At 37.0% G+C, this 20,388-nt stretch overlaps 2 protein-coding genes across 3 annotated transcripts in view; both read left to right on the top strand.

The window, feature by feature from the left end:
- LRRC8B (leucine rich repeat containing 8 VRAC subunit B) overlaps positions 1-20,388 on the top strand; it is a 345,263-nt gene that overhangs the window by 183,017 nt on the left and 141,858 nt on the right. The gene's annotated exons all lie outside the window — the stretch shown is intronic.
- Positions 1-20,388, top strand: part of PKN2 (protein kinase N2) — a 70,131-nt gene that overhangs the window by 18,182 nt on the left and 31,561 nt on the right. Inside the window, exons 1-3 of one of the 2 annotated variants that reach the window (XM_067467777.1) lie at positions 5,468-5,490; positions 11,176-11,476; positions 18,599-18,750. In XM_067467777.1, coding sequence (XP_067323878.1) covers positions 11,194-11,476; positions 18,599-18,750 — 435 coding nt within the window. In that variant the 5' untranslated portion in view covers positions 5,468-5,490; positions 11,176-11,193. Of the gene's footprint in view, positions 1-5,467; positions 5,491-11,175; positions 11,477-18,598; positions 18,751-20,388 lie in introns of those variants that run through there. The other variant, XM_060773888.2, reaches the window with a different exon arrangement.

Genomic DNA, 20,388 nt, shown 5'->3' with positions numbered 1-20,388 from the left:
TCCCTTCAGGGAGATGGTGGTGGGGTATAAATAAAGTATTATTATTATTATTATTATTATTATTATTATTATTAGGGAGGTGGAGGGGAGGGGGAGCCAGGCTCTAGGCCTTACCATGGGGCTTGTCTCCGGGTTGGGCCTCCACTGTTTCCCACTCTTTCCTCCTTACCAAGCAAGCCGACAATGCAACTCTGCTGTTCTGGGCCAAGGGCTCTGGCGTGTCACTGCCCGAGGAGGTGCCCCGGGAGGCTGACCGGCGAGGGCCTTCCAAGGGGTCGGTGGCCTGGAAAGGGGTGCCCAGCTTGGTCCCAGGAGGGGCCGCTTCCTCCTCCACCAAAGTCCGCGCCTAGACCCAGCCTGGGAGGCCTCTGCTGAGGAAGGAGCAGGGAGCAGCAGAGGCGGCAAGGAGGAGGAGGCCACTGCCGAAGAGGGTCACACCAAGTCCCAGCCCGGAGACAAGTCCCAGAGTAAGGCCCAGTGCCTGGCTCCCCCTTCCTCTTCCTCGTCCTTACTTTGGGGTTTTTGATTTATCGTGGGTAGTCCTGGAGCATAACCCCCACGATAAGTGAGGGAACACTGTATTAACTTTTTTCCAACTTATCCTAGAGGCGTTTCTTGAATATTCTGTCCACAATTGAAATGTTACATTTTGAATGAAAGCTTTTCTCAAAGTTTGGAATAAACTACTTTTTGGACTGCAACTTCAAGAATCTCCCAGCCAATGACTGTGTTGTCTGGAGTATTCCACAAGTTGCTGCTCAGATAGTAATTTTTTTTCTGAAATGCATTTCTGTCTCAGAAATGGATTATGATCTTCAGTGCTGATCAGGGTCCTTAAGTTGATGGTAACCATTAAAGCCATCTATAGACTGTTTCAATGATTTTATCTCTCATGAGTCCATTAGAGCAATATGATCATTCATCCTCCCTAGTGAGGGAGACCTTGTAAGGCCTTCCCTTGGGGAGGGGGGTGGCATATGTACCATTCATTCTTTCCTTTCATCACAAATTAAGACATTTTAAGTCTGTCAAGATTTTGGAAACTGACTGGCTTGACCTTTTAATGCCACGTAGAACTGTTTTAAAGTTTGAATTTAGTCTTTTTATGAATTTTAATTTTTAGTTCTTTTAATTTTATCAATTGTTTTAATGTTTTAAAATTATTTTTTACTTTTATTGAAGCCTTTTTAGTTTTAAGCTGTATGTTCGTAAAATATAGTATTGGTTTCATTGAGTCTTGTTATTGAGCGAAGGGATGGCTATAAATAAATAAATAAATAAATAAAGTTGGTTCTGGTAGTTACTTCCTTTGAAATACAGATTGCAGCACCTGCTCTTTGTTGGTGGTCTCCTATTCCACTGCTTAGTTTCCAAGATAGATAGATAGATAGATAGATAGACTTTTATTTGTAACCCACCACCATGTCCCCGGAGGGACTTGAGGCGGCTCACAGAACACACTCAATAGTGTAACACAAAACAAATACAAGAAAATACATAAATGTAAAATTAATAACAATAAAATTAACCCCGTCACATATAAACCAGTGATAAAACCTCTATCAGTTAAAGATACTAAAAAACCTGACAAGCTGTAAAATAATGGCTATCTACAATATCTGTCCTCATAAAGTTCAACAGTGACCACTCACTAAGTCCTCAAATCTAGTGGACTGTATTACAAAAAGCCTGAAAGGGTTCAGATACATTCTAATTTTATTCAGAATACTTTTTCCCCAATGGAGGATTTATTATAGTTCTCTTTTTTCTTTAAATATCTACCAATCCTATGTTTTGATAGAAAAATAGCCCAGTTGGCTAACAGTTCAGATATTTGATTTAAAAAAAATAATAATAATTACCACATAGGAAATCAATTTCACCCAGGAAAGCATTAAAAATGCAGATAAAAACCCAAAACAAAATGTGAATCTGCAAATATTTTGGTCCCCATCCTGCATTGCTTGTCTATTGCTTTTAAGATGAAAATGTTTTGTTTGGAGGGCCAACATGTAGCAATGTCAGATTTCCAGAATTTTGAACTCTTTGGGAGAAAATGCTGGTTAGCCCAAATTCTTATGGAAAAACACTGAAGAAAAAAGAAAGAAAAAAAATGCAGCATTAGTTCTCTTTACAGATTGCAAATCACTTTGTTGCCTTAGGAACATCAAATGTATTATGACGTATTTGATGTTAAATAGAATTTATCATGTTTATAGTAGAGTTATGCAAACAATAATTACTAATGACATGTACGTGTAAACATTTTTAGTTTTTGTCACAAAGACCTGAACTGTGAACAAATATGTGAGTAATCTTGTTTAGCTATTGTATTTATTTTAAAAGAAATCACATCTCATATTTGTTCATCTTTTTCTTAAAAAATAAAAATAATAGCTTTTCCCAAATTTTTGGTGTATTTTCCTCAGCCTCCATGTCACTGCCTGCATACCTATCACCCATTTAAAAAAACATGTATATTTGTGCAGTGTACTAACATCATCAGATGATGCTTGCTGTCTTTGATAGTTTTGTTAAGGCAGCCTTCCTGACACTTTTTGCCCTTCTGATGTTTTGGGTTGTAGTTCCCGTTATTCATAAGCAATGACTATGCTGATTTAGGCTCATGGGAATTGAGATATGGCAACATTTGGATACCATGTGGTCAGAAAGAGTTCATTAAATCACGTAGACTGCTAAATTTTCTCTTTTTTTGAGATCTTATGTGGTACCTGTATCAACATAAATAGTAGTGTGAGTCATGTGTAATTCAACTGCAAACTTGTTTAACTTGCTGTACTAGTATTATAAATAATACTTCCTTCAGCTATATGTTTGTTTATTCTATTAGGTATTACAGTCCTTTTGCTGACAATCTCTATATGACATGCAGTATATAAAGAGATTTGCACAAGATGTACTTTGTTTTCATTTAGATGAATGTCATGTTTCATGTGTGGAGTCTGTATTTTTATAAACATATTTTAATTGTATGCAATCTACATACTGATATGATTTCTTGCTTTCTCATGTTTAGATCTTTAATGTGATAGTTCGCTAGGGATAGAAGGAGAATGGCCCGATTCACATGTAAAGCTAAACCATTCCTTTTTTTTAAAAAAAATTAAAATATAAACTACATTAAGAACTACAGAAGTTTTAAAAAGAAAGATAGAAAACTAAAATACAGTGAAGTAAATATTAAAATACAAATAAAAAGAGAAAAAGTGACTTCTAACCTTTCTTTCAATGCACATAGATGTTCTTACTTCTACTTCTGATCCTTTGGCATTTTGTGGAGAAGAAGCAATGAGTTTTTTGACCCAATAGGCAGAATTGATATACTGCTAATAGCTTTGATTTAGTATTTATTTCTGAATTTTGTATGTTTGTGTATTCAGGTAGAAGAGAAGATGTGTTATTTGCTTGTTATCCATCTTAGGGAGTTTTTAAAAAAAATGACAAACAGAAATTTCTCCAAACCAAAGTATAATCCATTATGTTGTGTTAATATCTGTTGCTTTGGATGTTCAATAGCCTTAATTTATGTTTTTTTCCTGTAGATTTCTGAGTAACATGCTGGAGGTGGTAGTTTGTAATGTAGATGTGGCTTAAAATAGTGTCAAATGTGAGGCCAATTGCCTATACCTCCCCCCCCCCCCCAACACCTCAGATACCTGTTTGTAAAAGTTGGGGACAAATTTTGCCCACCCAGACCTTCGGAATGGCTCATAACTGCTAAAAGTGTAATGGTTTTAACCACTCATGCTCATCCTCACATACCTTAAAAGAAAGGTGGAACCTGAAATATGGATAGAAAATCAGATCACATTTGGCATGCCCCTGCACTCTGCATGTCCAGCCCTAAAAATATGATTTATTTTTATTATTTGCTTTTTCTCCTGCTACCTATTCTCTTTCACGCGGTCTTTAACTCCTCTTGGTTCCTGTGTTTCTTCTTTTACAATAACTGCCCTATATGTATAGAGAGTAGGTCTATTGCTTCTTAATTTAAAGAGGAATGGCTGCCCTTTTGGCATTACCTTGCTTGCATTGAAAATGACTTCTGAGAATTACAGAAGTCAAACAAAAAAGTATTGGGTGAGTTTTGATTCTTAAGTTTTTGCATGGGTGCCCCCCTCCCGTGTTTCTTAGTATCTGTATATACAAAACTTGCACACCCCTAATAGAGAAGCGAGCAAGTGAGGATTGTGGAGGAAACTTTCTCCCATGCCTTTCCTCTTTTTTGTATACAGAGATCTAACTCCAGATCTTATAATTATTTTCATGTGCTATCTATCATATCATTTCATAGTTTATGTAAAGCTAGATAATCCTTGCTACCATAAGTACTATAAGTAAATATTTGGAGTATTTGGAAAACTACTAACTCTTACGTTCTTTGCTATATATTGTTTTTGAGAGTTTTTCAATTCCTTGGGTGTTGAAAAGGGGAAAAAAATCAAAACTATCTCCTTGAAGAATGAATAACTACAACAAGCATTTTAAAAGCATATTGCCATCATTCAGGGATATATTTCTGCTGAATCTGTGGAGTTAGTCATGCAGTGTTCCTGCACATCAAAGCACTAGGTTCCCTACAAGTCATTGTTTACACAGTCAGAAATCTGAAAATCTAAGTGTATTTGGGTAGCTTTCCTAATTTATGATATTTGTTTGTACTTGACAATTTCATGATTCTCATTTTGCACAGTGAATATCATAAAACATGTAGTTCCTCTGCTGTATTGTTTTGGGTGATGAATAAATTAGATAAACAGGGCAGATAGAGTAGTTATCTAAGCAGTCACTCTACTGCATTCTCTAGGATCAATCTAGAATCATAAGGTTTATGTAGTCTTGCTAGCAGGTGGGAATTTTAGGTCTCATTTTAAATTGAGATTTGTTCAGTTTACTACTAGAATCCTGATGTTTTCAGCTTCAGGGTAATCTTTCTCCTGCGGGCAGACTTTGCTCCTCCTTCCTGCATTCATTTTGAAATACATGTTGCCTAACAAATTCACATAGCAGATAACTTGATTTGTTCAGAAAACAAGTCAGTTGGAGCATGAATATGTGAATATTTTCAGATGTCTTTTTATACAGAGTGTAAGACATTTGGAAGGCTAGAGAATGACAGGACTCTTAATGGTTTTCCAAATGTGTAACTTTACAACTCAGTCATAGGAATCACATTAGATTTTTATATTAACAAAAATATTACCATAAAACCAGGAGAGGTTTGTGTGTCCTTAAAACATCAGAGTTACTAGTTGAACTATCCTGTTTAGAGCATGTTACCATATAAACTCATGTTTAAGTTGACCTCTTATATAAGTCGAGAGCATGTTTGGGGACAAAATTAATGATTTTTGATGTGACCCATAGATACATCTACTGTCATTCTGAGGAGAAAGCACCAATGCCATCTCGGGGCCAACTGCCCTGCTATTTCTCCAGAAGTGGTGCCACAGTGGCAAGAGGAGACAGGTTGGTGCTTCGTTTAGGTTCCCCAAAGCTCTTGCGTTTTACCACTCTGTTCATAGAATAGGATGGTTCCCTTTTCGTAAGAGTTAAGGTACAGTAGTCACATTGACCCATGTATAAGTTGATCTAGGTTTTTGGGTTTGATTGTTGAACTAAAATTTCTAGACTTCTACATGAGCGCATAGAGTCAGTAGGATACTGTAATTGAAAATTATTTCATTAGTAGCTGAATTTGTATTATTGTCATAGAACAATTGGCAAAGACTGTACTCAGCAGGGCGATTGAAGATCAAAATATGCGGTCTCTGATTTGTCTCTGTATCTACTTGTTGTATTTTCACATAGGAGTTTTAAGAGAAACTAAAGTTAATTAAGCCCAATGGCTCAGTTTGACATAACTCCAAACCAGCAAATGAACTGTGATTTTCTTTGGAGCTGTATTAGCACTATGTTCATTCTTATCATTTAGCAAGCCATGGAATAAGAGTTTGCCATAGGAGTGATAGTAAAAATTCTATTTGAGTAGGACTAAGAAGAAAATTAGCAGATGTCATCTAAATTGATTAAACTTTGGTCCAGATCATTGCTCAATATCTGGAGACCACTGTACCGAAGGAGGAGCAAAGGGGTCTGTTGCTCCGCAGATGTCATTAAATTATCTCTCATTCGTTCTGACCAGCAAATATGACTTAGACTGGAACAGGCATAGGCTATGGTATCCTCTAGAAATGTTAGGCTACAAGCCCCATCTGCCTTATAAAGCAGAGATTGAGAGAGTTGTGGTCAAAAATACCCCATTACTCATTTTGTCTACCTGGATTAGAGCAGGGCATCTTAAACTTTTTCCACTTGTGTTTCCTTTTTGCCCAAAAAATGTTTATGCAACCCCACATATAAAGTATATAAAGTAGATCTACAACTCCAACTGTGGAGGACCAATTGTACCACAGCAATAACAGTTAGGGCATGCCTGACTTCCAAGTACATAAAAATCAAACCCCTTAAGTAAAATACATTGTCCCTCAATACCTGCTGGGCTTTGGTTCCAGGTCCACAGTGGATATTAAAACCTATGGATGCTCAAATCCCATTATATACAAAAAATATGGTAAAATGATGTCCCTTCTAAAGTGGCACAATAAAGATTTTTTATTTATTTATTTTTATGTATATAAATAAAGCTGTAGGTGGTTGAGTTTGTGGATGCAGAGAGTCATCCTATTGCAAGCCAAGCAGTGTAGGAAGGTTAAGGTGCAACCCTTAAAATTGCAACTATATATATAAAATAATCAGATTTCCTTCAAACAAGGTGGTGTGGTTGGGGAGAATGAAGGGCAGTAAGTACCTGGAGAGACTGGCAGGGTTTCCTTCTCCTCCTCGGCTGCCTTTACATATCTCATTTGCCTTTCTACTTTGTTTGAGAAACTAACATTTTGTTGATAAACAATTTGAATTGGTTCAATGGCTAGTGTAAGTAATACGAATAATTGTTCCTGGAGACTTGCAGGAGGAGGTATTCATTCTTCTTTTCCAAGGAAAGGTTTTTTGGATTACACTCTTGATAGGTGTTGGGGCAGCTAAAATAACAGAGGGTTGTCTTGTCCGGCCTTGGAATAGAGTATTGAACAGAAAGTAGTAACATATTCAGTATTTGGAAATGTAAACCATAGTTTCAGTTCCATGGTTTGGGAACATAAATACTGTAACTAAAGTTCAGAGTAATTGATGTTCAAAAAACATCAGGGTAGTTCTTAGAGCTTATTTTGCCCTTTGAACCTTTGATAACTAGATGGCTTCTTGAAACCAACCATCATTTGTAAGTTTAGCAGATCTGCTGCTTTAAAAAACAAATGGAAGATGGGGTTGATGGTGGTGTCTTGCTTTCTTTGAATTTTCCCAGAGGGCACAGATTGACTGAGTATACTTTATAGTGTAATTCATATAATGCACGTGCAACTGGGAGGCTAAATAGCTTAGAAACTATGCTGAATATATTTGTATTCTCTGTTGAAAGAGAATAGTTATTATTAGCAATTTTTACAAATGCTCTTGGTTGTAAAGCTTGAAGAGCCCTAGAAATCTTTCAGATAGGTTAGCTAATACATAAATTGGTTGTGTTTAAATCCATTTACTATCTACAAAATATACTGAGATGGGGAGTAGAAAGAAGTGCTTGTCATCTATGCGTAACATTATTAAACATTTATCATATATCCTGGTGTATAAGATTACTTTTTAACCCAAGAAAGTCTTCTCAAAAATCAGGGGTTGTCTTATACGTGAGAGTAGTCTTATACATGGGAGTAGTCTTATACACGGGAGTAGCCTTATACGCTGGAGTAGTCTTATGCACGGGAGTAGTCTTATAGAGCGGGTGCTGAAACTTCCAATCGGATTGGAGAATCTGTGTTTGCCGCATATGGTGGGGGGAGCTCAAAAATGTCAATGGCCGTGTCCCTGCCATATGCAGGAACTGTATGAAAGCATTAAGGGCGATGCTGCACAAGTATGGTAGAAGAAAATCCATTCACCAGGATTCGTGGACTTAATGCGGTCCCGATGGTGAGGTGAAGGGGCACCTCACCAGGAAGTTGTAAGTGAAGGTTGGAGCAAGCTGCAGGTGTCTGGGGTGCCCGGGTATGGAAAAAAGAGATAGAGTGGCTCTGGGCCCTGACAAACACACCTCTTTTACCTGTCTGACCTCCTCCTCTGCCTCTCAAATCTCACTCCTGAAGACTGCAGTGAAGGTGCACATGTGCGAGATCTGAGAGGCAGAGAAGGAGGTACAATAATAGGAAAATTGCCATATTGAAATCAAATCTGATGCTTTAAAAAGTTGGTGTGCATTGGAAGAGGGGTAGTCTTATACGGCGAATGCATCCCAAACTATATTTTAACTGGAAAAGTTGGGAGTCGTCTTATACACCCAGTCGTCTTATATGCTGGAATATACGGTATTTCTTTGTACATTCTTCCCATATAATAATTCCAGATTTTAACAAAAGTGCTGAAACAATCATATAACATAATAAACATCTAATAATACCAGGAGAAATAGGTAGAAGCATCAATCACAAAAGCAACTAACAGGTCATAAATGTCAGGTAGACAAGTAGGTCCTAAGCATACTGTTGAACAATGTTAGCAAAGAGGACATGAGAAAAGGCCCCATCACGTGTTACTACCTCCAACAAGATGGACTCCTTCCACCAGGATAAATTTGGACAGGATAAAAAAAAAATCTTTGTCAATATTCCTGAGGAGCATAGGTAATTTTCTCTTTCAAACATTCTTTTATATGAGTTAGTTTTACCAACCTTTCTCTTCTGGAAGTTTTATGAAACTATGGTAGTAAACATTTGTTTACATTTTTAACAGTTGCTATATAATATAAAATTGCTGGAAGAAACATTAACAACCTCAGATATGCAGATGACACCACTCTGATGGCCGAAAGCGAGGAGGAGCTGAGGAGCCTTCTAATCAAGGTGAAAGAAGAAAGCGCAAAAGCTGGGTTGCAGCTAAACATAAAAAAAACCAAGATTATGGCAACAAGAATGATTGACAACTGGAAAATAGAGGGAGAAAATGTGGAGGCTGTGACAGACTTTGTATTTCTAGGTGCAAAGATTACTGCAGATGTAGATTGTGGCCAGGAAATCAGAAGACGCTTACTTCTTGGGAGGAGAGCAATGTCCAATCTCGATAAAATAGTAAAGAGTAGAGACACCACACTGGCAACAAAGATCCGCCTAGTCAAAGCCATGGTATTCCCTGTAGTAACCTACGGATGTGAGAGCTGGACCTTAGGGAAGGCTGAGCGAAGGAAGATCGATGCTTTTGAACTGTGGTGTTGGAGGAAAGTTCTGAGAGTGCCTTGGACTGCGAGAAAATCCAACCAGTCCATCCTACAGGAAATAAAGCCCGACTGCTCATTGGAGGGAAGGATACTAGAGACAAAGTTGAAGTACTTTGGCCACATCATGAGGAGACAGCAAAGCCTAGAGAAGACAATTATGCTGGGGAAAGTGGAAGGCAAAAGGAAGAGGGGCCGACCAAGGGCAGGATGGATGGATGGCATCCTTGAAGTGACTGGACTGACCTTGAAGGAGCTGGGGGTAGTGACGGCCGACAGGGAGCTCTGGCGTGGGCTGGTCCATGAGGTCACGAAGAGTCGGAGACGACTGAAGGAATGAACAACAACAACATAATATGCAGCACTATTTCCGAAGGATTACATTTAGATTTCCTTTAGTACCCTCATTATGCTATATATATTGACCCAGTCTTCTCCTAATATTTGGGTGAATTAATATCTGAGTTTTTTTAGTGGAAATATGTTTTTTATATTTAAATGAAACTTGATAGATAATCCTACTAGCATCCAAAACCCCTGAAAATCCTATGTCTTATGTACAAGGCATCTAAACGTTTGACTTTCCCCTAAATCTTTGTGATGCACATTTTTTTTTCGACCCCACCCCTTAATATGTAATAAGTATAAAGAATATAGCACACCTATAAAAACTGGATCAATTGTACTTCCTCCATATGAAAAGAGCACCATACTTACCCTGTAATCACAACTACTGTTACTTTGTGAATCTAGCAGTTTAAGATCTAGAAAAGAAATATAAGTTGCCAACATTATCTAAGCAGGCTTTCCCACTCCCTAGTACTCGTCTTGTGATAGTTTTTAATTTTTTTAATTTGAAATTTGTTGGTTCTGTTTAAAATGATTGTGCTTGAGCATGGGCGCACATGTTAAATACACAGGATCTGTCAATACCACATATGTAAAAATGACAGTAATCAAGGACTAGTTTGCAAGGTTGATAATATTGAGCTAATATCTCATCTGATCTTATGCAATTGAAAAGGAAGGAATCTGGAAAAACTGGGGCGAAGGGGTGTTGTCTGTCATTCTCGTAATAATTGATCAAAGAAATACAATTTTTGAAACTGAAGAAATTTGAAATTATCTTACAAAACTCTTAATGGTTAAATAGGTCAAAATGATGGACAATTATGGCATAGTCGCTTAAATGACTAAAACATCTTAGGTTATCTTGTCAATACAAAACCTTCATTTAAAAAACAAACACATATGTATGTACACATATAATATTGTGTTCTGGGTCTAAATCTGTGTCAGTGGAGTTTATTTGTCTTGCAGTAAGTTAACATTTACCTTCAGAGGTGATGTAAAAACATTTTAAACAAAATGTTGAAATATTTCACTCTTTGTTGAATTTTTACAAGATTATTTAGGTTCATTCTTCAACATGTGAACACTACAAATCTATATTTCAGCAGCAATCCTATAAACAACACCCTTGAGTGCCATTGAACAGAATGGGGCCTGCTTTTGAGTAGACACATGCATGTATCTCTTCAATGCTTTCTATAGCTCTTAGTTCCCAGGCCTTTCATTACAGAAACCAAGTGTTGCAAATCCAGTGCAGCTTACATCGATGAGTTAAAAATAGGAACAGCAAAGACGTTGCTAAACTTAAACCTGTTACTTGCTAGTGTTGTCATTCACCACATGAAGTTCTGTGCTTCTTTGCTGATGCTGGGTTTTTAAAGATAAATTGCTGGCAAAAGGTCTCTGAATGTCTTCCAGTTTTGTAGACTACTCGGGGAGGAATCATCAGGTAACCGTTGTGCTTTTCATTCTGTCTGCAGGGAGATGTGCGGAATATAATGGTCTCTGAGAACGTGACCATTGGACAAAAATTGGACTATACAGACACAATGGTACAGCAGAAGTTGGATGAAGTAAAGGACCAAATCAAACGGGAAATAAGGAAGGAACTTAAAATCAAGGAAGGAGCAGAAAACCTCAGGAAAGTCACTACAGATAAAAAAAACTTGGCTTACGTAGACAACATTTTGAAAAAATCAAACAAGAAGCTAGAAGAATTGCATCATAAATTACAGGACTTAAACGCGCATATTGTTGTAACAGAACCTGAAGATGTTACAGGTATGTCACTATTCTTATTATTTTAAATTCCCAGAAATAGTATTTTTCTAATTTGTTAATGTCCACAAAAAGTAAAAGCAATAGTAGTGCTCAGTTTTCTGAAGGCATACTGCACATACATTTTGTTTGTTTGTAAATGTGGATTCATCTCCGCATCAGTATTCATAAGTTTCTACCTGCAAATTCTCATGTGTAACCATCTTCATTTCAGTTTTTTTTATTTGTGAAGAGGTGATGTTTAGATTTGTATGTCGTCTTTATGTGTGTAACTGTCTTGCTTTGAAATGTTATTATATGGAAATACAGTAGGTTCTCAGTATCCACTGGAGTTTGGTTCCATGACTTGAGCATCCACCAAAATCCATGGCCATTCAAATCCTGTTATATAATGTAATTGGGTAATAAAATGTCAAACAACTCAAATGAGTGGTAATTGTGGTAATTGTAGAACTTTCTTCCTGTGAAATATGGCAGTTTCTTAAATTGCAGTTGAAAGTGCATTTCTTGTGAAATCTTTTGGGTATTAATAAGCAGTTTATTAGTTTATCTGTTCAGCTATTAATATGATTTTATTGTGTTTTATTATACAGGATTTGAAAATTGAGAATTTAATTTTAATTATGTTTTGTGTTTCTTTTGGAGCACAACTGGCCTTTTTTAAAAACAAGATATTTACTTGTATTTTCCACCTTTTTTCCTTCCCATTTATATAATTGCTTCTGTGCTTTTATCTTTGTAATAGTTCTGTGAAGTAGTGAACCAAAAGCCAGTGATTTTCAAAAGTGAATGAGGATTTAAATCGGAGTCCTCTCCCATATTCAGGTCTAATATTAACTGCATTGACTATAGAACAAACAGACCTTAAAACCACCTGAGTAAACAAATGCTATGAAAAAGGTAGAATGTAATATTATCTGCATGTGTAACTTTGAAGAGACCTCAGGCAGGTACCAGTATTGAAGTGCAGCAAACATTCCCTTAATTTGCTAGAGCATTTGGTATTCTGCCATAGGAAACAAAAACAAGAGCCTATTGGTGACCTATGCAGGTACAGGGTGAGGCAGCAAAACTTCCTTTTTCCAAAACTTAATAAAACCCATTGTATGAATCAGAATTTTTTTATAATGTAGGCACATACCTAAAGTTTTGTTTTATGCAGTTTTGAAGATCAAATTAGGTAGGTGACTCCCCCCCCCCCCCAAATTCTCCATTCTCCATACACTGAGTAAACCGATTTGTGGCATTTGTCATAACTCTTGCCAGCATAGCAGGCGTTATGTTGGCAATTTCTTCCTGGATGTTGGTCTTCAAATCTTGTAGGGTCCTTGGATGGTTCACATAAACACGCATAGTGGTGACAACTGTGTCAGGACAAAACTTTATACTCCGGCCTCTCGAACGAGACCACTAGCGCTCCGCTACGTCTTCAACCGATTGAATGGCGGCATAACTTCCTTTTAAAAAAGGAAGTTATGCTGCCTCACCCTGTATAATCCTAGTTTACATGTGTGTGTCCTTTTTATGTACACAGTGAAAGAGTTATTTAGTACCTCCTTGTGCAATGTCCACCTCGACCCCAGACCTCCCTAAACTAGAGCATATTGATATGGCTATCACTGGAAACATGAAGGATAGTCTTAGTCCAGGTACAGAATTGTGGTTCTTCCCTATCCCCAGTCAGGCTTAGTGACCTGGTGTCTGGAAGATAGCATTGTGACCACTAGACAGAATGGGGGAGGGCATTGTGCTCTCCCAGTACAAGATTTTGAGGAGTATGTCCTGAAGTGGCTGTATTTGTAGCCATGTGGTTCTCATCCCACTGTCTCATTGCCTCAGGCTTCTCTTTAGATTAGAAGAACAAGGATTTCCTCCTTGGTCTTTAGTCCTTTGTTCTCTTTATTGTGCAGGCTCCTCGGTTCTGTCCTAGGCCCTTCAAAATGGCACCTTCATTACTGTAATGTCACTGCATGATACATCCTTATTCTCTGCCTGTTACATTCTCAGTCCCATTTCATTTGTGAGCAGGTAGGCAACTACTGTGGTTTTCATGATTGCAGAACTGAAAGGATGGCTGTCCACTCTCTCCAGCCCTCCAAAACTCCATATAACACAGCCAGGTCCCTGACTGGGATTTTGCCATTACATTCTGTTTGTCATGGCAAGAATACTGTTAGACTTCAGTGTGAGCCGTTGTTGGTTTTATTTTATGATTTGTTTATGAATGTCACAGTCGATCAGTTGCAAAACTTAGTCTATTTTGGGATATCTTGCCTCAGTTCTTCAGATTCTGAACTATAAAATGTCATGCTTTTTTTCTTTGTTAGCACACACTTCATGCCTGCTGTTAAATAATAGTAAGCATAATACACTTTATAAGGCAAGCAAACTTTGATACATTTGTAGTCCATTGATTGGAACTACCCATCTTTGTGACTGACGTTAAATATGTAAGATATCTTTCAGTGGCTGCTTCCCATGTCTTCTGTACATTGGGAAACTTAAGCTTAGTTTGTAAACTATATATTCTATGTTCTGTATTGTGTTTTGCAGTACGAAAAGTAACAGATCCCCTTAATGGTTTATTGCGAAAAACCTAAGTACCAGCACCCAAGTGTTAAACATACCTTTCTATAGCTAATACAAACAAATCTTAGCAGTACAGGTCTGTCCAAGTTGCAGCCATGTGGATTACTAGAAAAGCATATCAACATGTGTAATGATTGAAGTGCATTGGTAATGGCTTTAGAAAGCTTATGCAATTATTCGTAAGTGCCTAAGAAGTTTGAAAACCTATTATATTATTCTGGTCCTTCAACTGTACCATGACCAATGAGATATATTATCATGTAATGTGATAAATCTGTCCCTTTGTAATTTGCTGTGGATCATAGCATTAGACATTGAGTGCTTTAAATGAGTACCCAGACTAGAATGTTACCCAGAATGTAATAGTTTGAACTGAATATTATTAGTTGGTGGACATTCACATAAAATCTATATATGGTACATCAAAGCATAGTAGTGCTTTTAAGTGTTTTATTTTACTTGCAATTTTGTCCTAATATCACAGGCAACTTTTACAGCAGCTATTTGAAGAGGAAGATTAGATGAGGGATTGACCTTTAAGTTGCAGTCATGAGGTAGTTTGCTCAAAAATGGCAGTGTTGAATTGGCCATTATGTCCAACAAGTTTCTGTGGAGATTGAAATTCAACAACATGAAATAAGTTGATTTTCCGTTACAGCAGTGCCTGTAACTTTGGATTAGTGCTTAAAGCTAAGATTTTTTTTAAAGAATCCAGTTCTCTGCTATCTTTAAAATATTAAATTGTTGAATTGGTTAGAGACATTACTCAAAAATATAGGTCAGCACAAAATATAATGTACCATAGGACTTGGAACTTGTCATTTGGCCATTTATTAGTAAAATGTGTGTCTCTTTCTTTGAATTTTATATTTAATATTTTGCATCAAGTACATGTAGATATGCTTTCCAATAAATACTTGAGTGTGTTCCATTTTTCTTTGGATCCATGCAGCAACACAACAGTGGTATTCATTGAAAGAAAACAATGTACTTCATTCCTTGCCATCTATATTCTACAACATACGATAAATCTCTCCATACATTTATATAGACTGTCACACATATATATGCCAAGGGAGGGGGCACACAGAAAATAAACTAAGTACAAGCATGATAACAAAATTGTAAAGTCAAAAATAAATTTGTGATGGAGTGAAGCACAAAGTGGTATATTCTGAAGAATAAATCAATATATTTTAAAATGCATGTTCTACTGAGTTCTTAAAAGTATACTCTTTTAAAGCAGCAATATGCAAGCATTTTTATTTTATTTTTATTAACAGCATTGCAAAATATGAGCCAGGTTGCAGAGATCTAAATTTGTTTAGCTGTTTATAATAGTTTTGAAATAGTTGTTTTATGAATTTTGCAACTGATCATTGTTCAGCATTTAGAAAAAGCACACTTAAAGTTAAAAGCACTTGGGGAAGCAGGTGGCATCAACATTTTTTTTATTTAAAAGGCAGTTCTTACACATATATTTTTAACATGTTATTGTACTGTAAGAAAGGCCTTAATGAAAAACTGCTGAAAGTTCCATAACAGACAGCTTGTATACATTTAAATAATGATAAACAAGATTTAATTTACTAATTAGGAAAGGGTTCTTGCTGCTGATCGTAAAGCTTTGTATCATGCTGTTCAACCTTCTAGGAACCAAAATTCCTTACATATACTGTCTTCCTTTGGTCCTATTGAAAAGACAGCATAACCCATTTTAACATAAAGATCTGTTACAAGCAATGACCTTTGAAATTGGTGGCTTAGATTGGCCAAATAATGCTTTGTGAACTAGGCCCCCAGACTGTTAAAAAAAAAAGAGATTCAGTTTAAATGGTTTATTGTTGGTCCTGGAGCGGGCATATCAAGAAACTTGCAAACAGGCCAGTATAGTAACACTTGTCTGTTGTCCTTCATGATTGACATGGAAGCAATTTTCCAACATTTTCCTGTAAAAAAAAACTAATATAAATTGAAAAACAAGCATGGATATCTGGAAGGAATTTCTGAAATTTCACTCATCTCAATGCAGTTTTATTCATTTCCCATTTTGTACTTTTCATTATAAGAAATTTCATTCACACAAATTGAACATCTCTTATCTGGCATTCTGCTCCAGAATCCAAAATTGTCCAAAGGGGTAGCTGAAATAGTGATACCTTTTCCTTTCTGATCATTCAATGTACACAAGCTTTGTTTCATGAACATTTTTAAATCTATTGTATAAATTATCTTCAAGCTATGTGTATAAGAGACATAAATGAGTGTCATGTTTAGACTTTGGTTCCATCTCCAAAGTACCTCATGTACACAAATGAAAGTACAATTATTCCAAAACACTCCTAGTCCCACAAACATTTCAAATAAGGAATTTTCTATTTGTAATTTTATTTATCTTCATTCAAAGTATGTTACATTCCCAAACATGATGATGCCAACCCCCCACACAGGCAAGCCCCTACATTTCAGCCTGGCAGTGCCCCAACTGGGGGGTGGGGTCTGGGGTGCTGTAGATTACAATGCTGGGAAATAGCATATCCTGTGCTCTCCAGTTCTCCCACAGGTGCTTGTCTCTATTCACCCCATAACTGGGGGGGGGGGGGTGTGACGACATTGCAGCCGTCATTTGCCACCATCACGATCTTCAGATTCTTAGAAACCCTTTCATTATAGCACTAACATGCAAAAAAGATTTCAGGATTTATGTTTGGCCGTACTGTAAACATGAATCTCTAGCAGTTAGAAGATCATAAATGCAGCTTATGATCTCGTAACTATCGAACAGGGTGATAGCCAACGTTTTTTATATAGCAGTAGTCGCTCTTTTTGAAAAAAGAAGTCATCTTGGTATTGTTTGGATCTTGTGGGTGTAAACTTTTAAATATATTCTTCATAGTGCTCTTAATGATTAAATGTTAATGAAGAGGGGTTTGGTTTTTTTTTTGCTGGAATGGGAAAATAGTTAATGAATAGTTAATGAATAAAGATGATAAGACAAGCCTGTCATTGACACCATTGCCCTTAGAACTAGGGAGTCTGTTAACATAACCTGTAGTTGGTAATATATTTTAGTTAATCTCAGGCACAACTAAGATCTGTTTTATGGCTTGGAAATACTCTTGAAGGTAGTGCTAACAGGCAAGAATATAGTTTGCTTTTTAATTAGGCCTACGATTGTATGCATAGGCCTCTCTGGCTGACAAAGGTCAATCTGTTTGTTCTTCTTAATTAACAGGCACTTAAACAGTGCCACTAGAATGCTATCTCTAACATTCCTGACATAAGAAGTTAATGGCTTAAGCATTAGACATGTAATCTACAACAAATACTCACTAGAGCTTGCCCATAGAATGCATGCAGAACATTAAAACGTATGCCGAATCATTCTCAGATGGATTCAGAGTTGTGCTTTTGCACCTCCTCCACAGACGAGTTAAAAACGCAGCTAATATTACCACTGCTGTAAATAGGAACCCAGATTTCCCCTTTTCTCTAGTGCTGTGTGCATCACTGTTTCAGATAATACCCCAAACCTCCAAATGGTGTGAGAGAGAAAGAAATTGCAAAAAAAATATTTTTTTACCAGTAGGATCATCCTGTTAGTAGAGGGCTGCTTACAAATCTCTTTCTAAAAGGGACTTTATCAGCATTTCTCAGAAATGCCCTTCACAATAATGTGTTTGGTCAAATCTTCCAGGACTATTAATAGCAAAAAAAGTGTTCTGGAAATGTTTTTAGATTGTCCCTTGACATAACCTTTCTGAACCCCACTTACCATTGGGAACAAGGGCCAAACAATCCACTCCCCTGTCAGTCAAGAAACAGCTGCCTGACAGTCTGAGCCTCTGATGTGAGTGATCTCTGTCATGGCAGGTGGAAGAAGGACCGTTTTGCAAATCCCCCTCACACTGGAGATCACTTGTATGAGAGAGGTGAGAACATCAGGCAACTGCCTCCTGATTGACAGGGGAATGAATCCTTCTATTAATCTCCGCGACTGCTTACTATTAAGTATATAGTCGCTGGAATTGACAGAAGAATCCTTACCCCTTTCACAGTCCCTACATAACTCCTGAACAGTTCCTTTTTGGGGCCACAGTTGGTGAAAGATATCCCTGATAATGAAAAGTGTTGCTCTTGTGAGGATAAAATAAAAGAAAACACAATAAATGTGTGTGTGTGTATGATTTTTACAAAGATGAGCAAAATGGACTATTCCTAATTTATTAAAATATTCAGGAAGAATTTAGAAGTACTTTTTGCTTTTTATAGAAATTGGTATCAACAAAACAGTAATAGGAAAATGGACTAAAATCATTTTTTCTGCTGCAAAGATTCAGTAAATAATATTGTTTAAATGTATTTTGGCCCTTCTTTTCTTTTTCTTTTACTCTAAGTTTTCTTTTAAGTTTTCATTTTACATCTGGGAAACATACATATTTTGATTTTGTCTTTTTAATGAATATAATAAATTTGATAGAATTAGAAGATTAGTTGTTGATTATAACATATGGTTGCTATGCCTTTAATTCACAGATTGTCCCAGAACTCCAGATACACCAAACAGTGATCCTCGTTTTCCTACTAACAATAGGCTGATGGCCTTAAAAAAGCAGTTGGATATAGAATTGAAAGTAAAACAGGGTGCTGAGAACATGATCCATATGTATTCAAATGGTCCATCAAAGGTAAGACATACAAGAGGCCATAATTTGTTTTGTTTTTTAAAACTTGTACTGATCATCAGATGTACTTCATGTTTGATTGCAACAAGATTTTATATTTAATCTTGTTTTTAAACTGCCAATTTAGAATCTGTTTGCAACATTTTGAAAGGCAGATAAAAATGTTGATTTGGATAGCATATCAAAAATAGTTTGCATAAGTGTGATCATTGAAACATAATTTGAATGAACTTCTTGACACTTGGTACCATGGAAAGTAGAAATCTTATCTGGGTTTGCTTCTTTTGAAGGGATATTTCAATTTGATAACCATAGAGGTTTATAATATAATACGCTTTTACTGTTTTGCTTTTCATGTCCCCTTGCCATGTTATGAAATGCCTGATGATTAAAACATATGTACTCACACACATTGGAAATGTCACAAGCTCAGAAATAGTGCACATCATTAAGCATAACTTGGAATCAGAATCTGCTATATAGAAAAAAGCACTAAAGAAATTCAGGTTACTGCAAAGGAGCCAGATGAATTACAGGGACTGGTTGTTGGCAGTTCAAATTGCTTCCTGATGGCTCACTGACCTTTCTGAAACTCAATTTGTAGTTTTTGAGGCACTGTTTCAATTGTACATGCTAAATTACACTGTTAATCTTAGGATAGCAGTTCTAATGTAGAAGGAAGCAGTTTCCTCCAAGCTTCTGTTAATCTTCTATCATTAAAAGGAGATTTCCTCCCTCTTAACTGTGTACTATGTGTGAGTAATTATTTGCCTAATTTGTGGACATACCTTGGATACTCTATTATAGATAGAAATATTTTGGTGAAAATCTTATTGTGACTTATTTGTGGAATCAGTGGGTGCCTATAACAATTTTCAGGAATTTCAGCCATGAGTGAATGTTTCAGATATCACCACAATCAGTACAAAAATGCTTGGATTATGCACTGAATTGTATAATGTCACATTGTTGTTTGTGTTTGTATTTTGAGTTTGAGTTGAAACAATGTTGATAGATATTTTGTCGAAGGCTTTCATGGCTGGAATCACTGGGTTGTTGTAGGTTTTTCGGGCTGTATAGCCATGTTCTAGAAGCATTGTCTCCTGACATTTCGCCTGCATCTATTTATTTATTTATTTATTTATTACTTGCACTTATTTACCGCCACTCTCAGCCCAGGGGGCGACTCGTGGCGGTGAACAACAACATAGAAAAGACAATTTACAGTAATCAGAACAATACATAACATGCTACTACTACTTGACATATACTTATACTAAAAATCCGCTTCGTCATATCATGGGTCATAGTCAGTCTCATAGTCGTGGTCCATTCCGGTCATCATTGCCAAGATATAGCACTCAGTTAAAGGCCAACTCGAAGAGCCATGTTTTCAGGCTCTTACGAAAGGCCATAAGGGAGGGCGCCTGTCTAACTTCAGCAGGGAGGGCGTTCCACAGCCGGGGGGCCACCACCGAGAAGGCCCGCTCTCTCGTCCCCGCCAGGCGTGCCTGTGAGGCAGACGGGATCGAGAGAAGGGCCTCCCCAGATGATCTCAAGGTCCTCGTGGGCTCGTAGGCCAAGATGCGGTCTGCAAGGTATTTTGGGCCGGAACCGTTTAGGGCTTTGTAGGATAGTACC

The sequence above is a fragment of the Anolis sagrei genome, chromosome 4 (assembly GCF_037176765.1).
Source record: "Anolis sagrei isolate rAnoSag1 chromosome 4, rAnoSag1.mat, whole genome shotgun sequence".
NCBI lineage: Eukaryota > Metazoa > Chordata > Lepidosauria > Squamata > Dactyloidae > Anolis > Anolis sagrei.
This window is presented reverse-complemented; position numbering and strand designations above follow the sequence as displayed.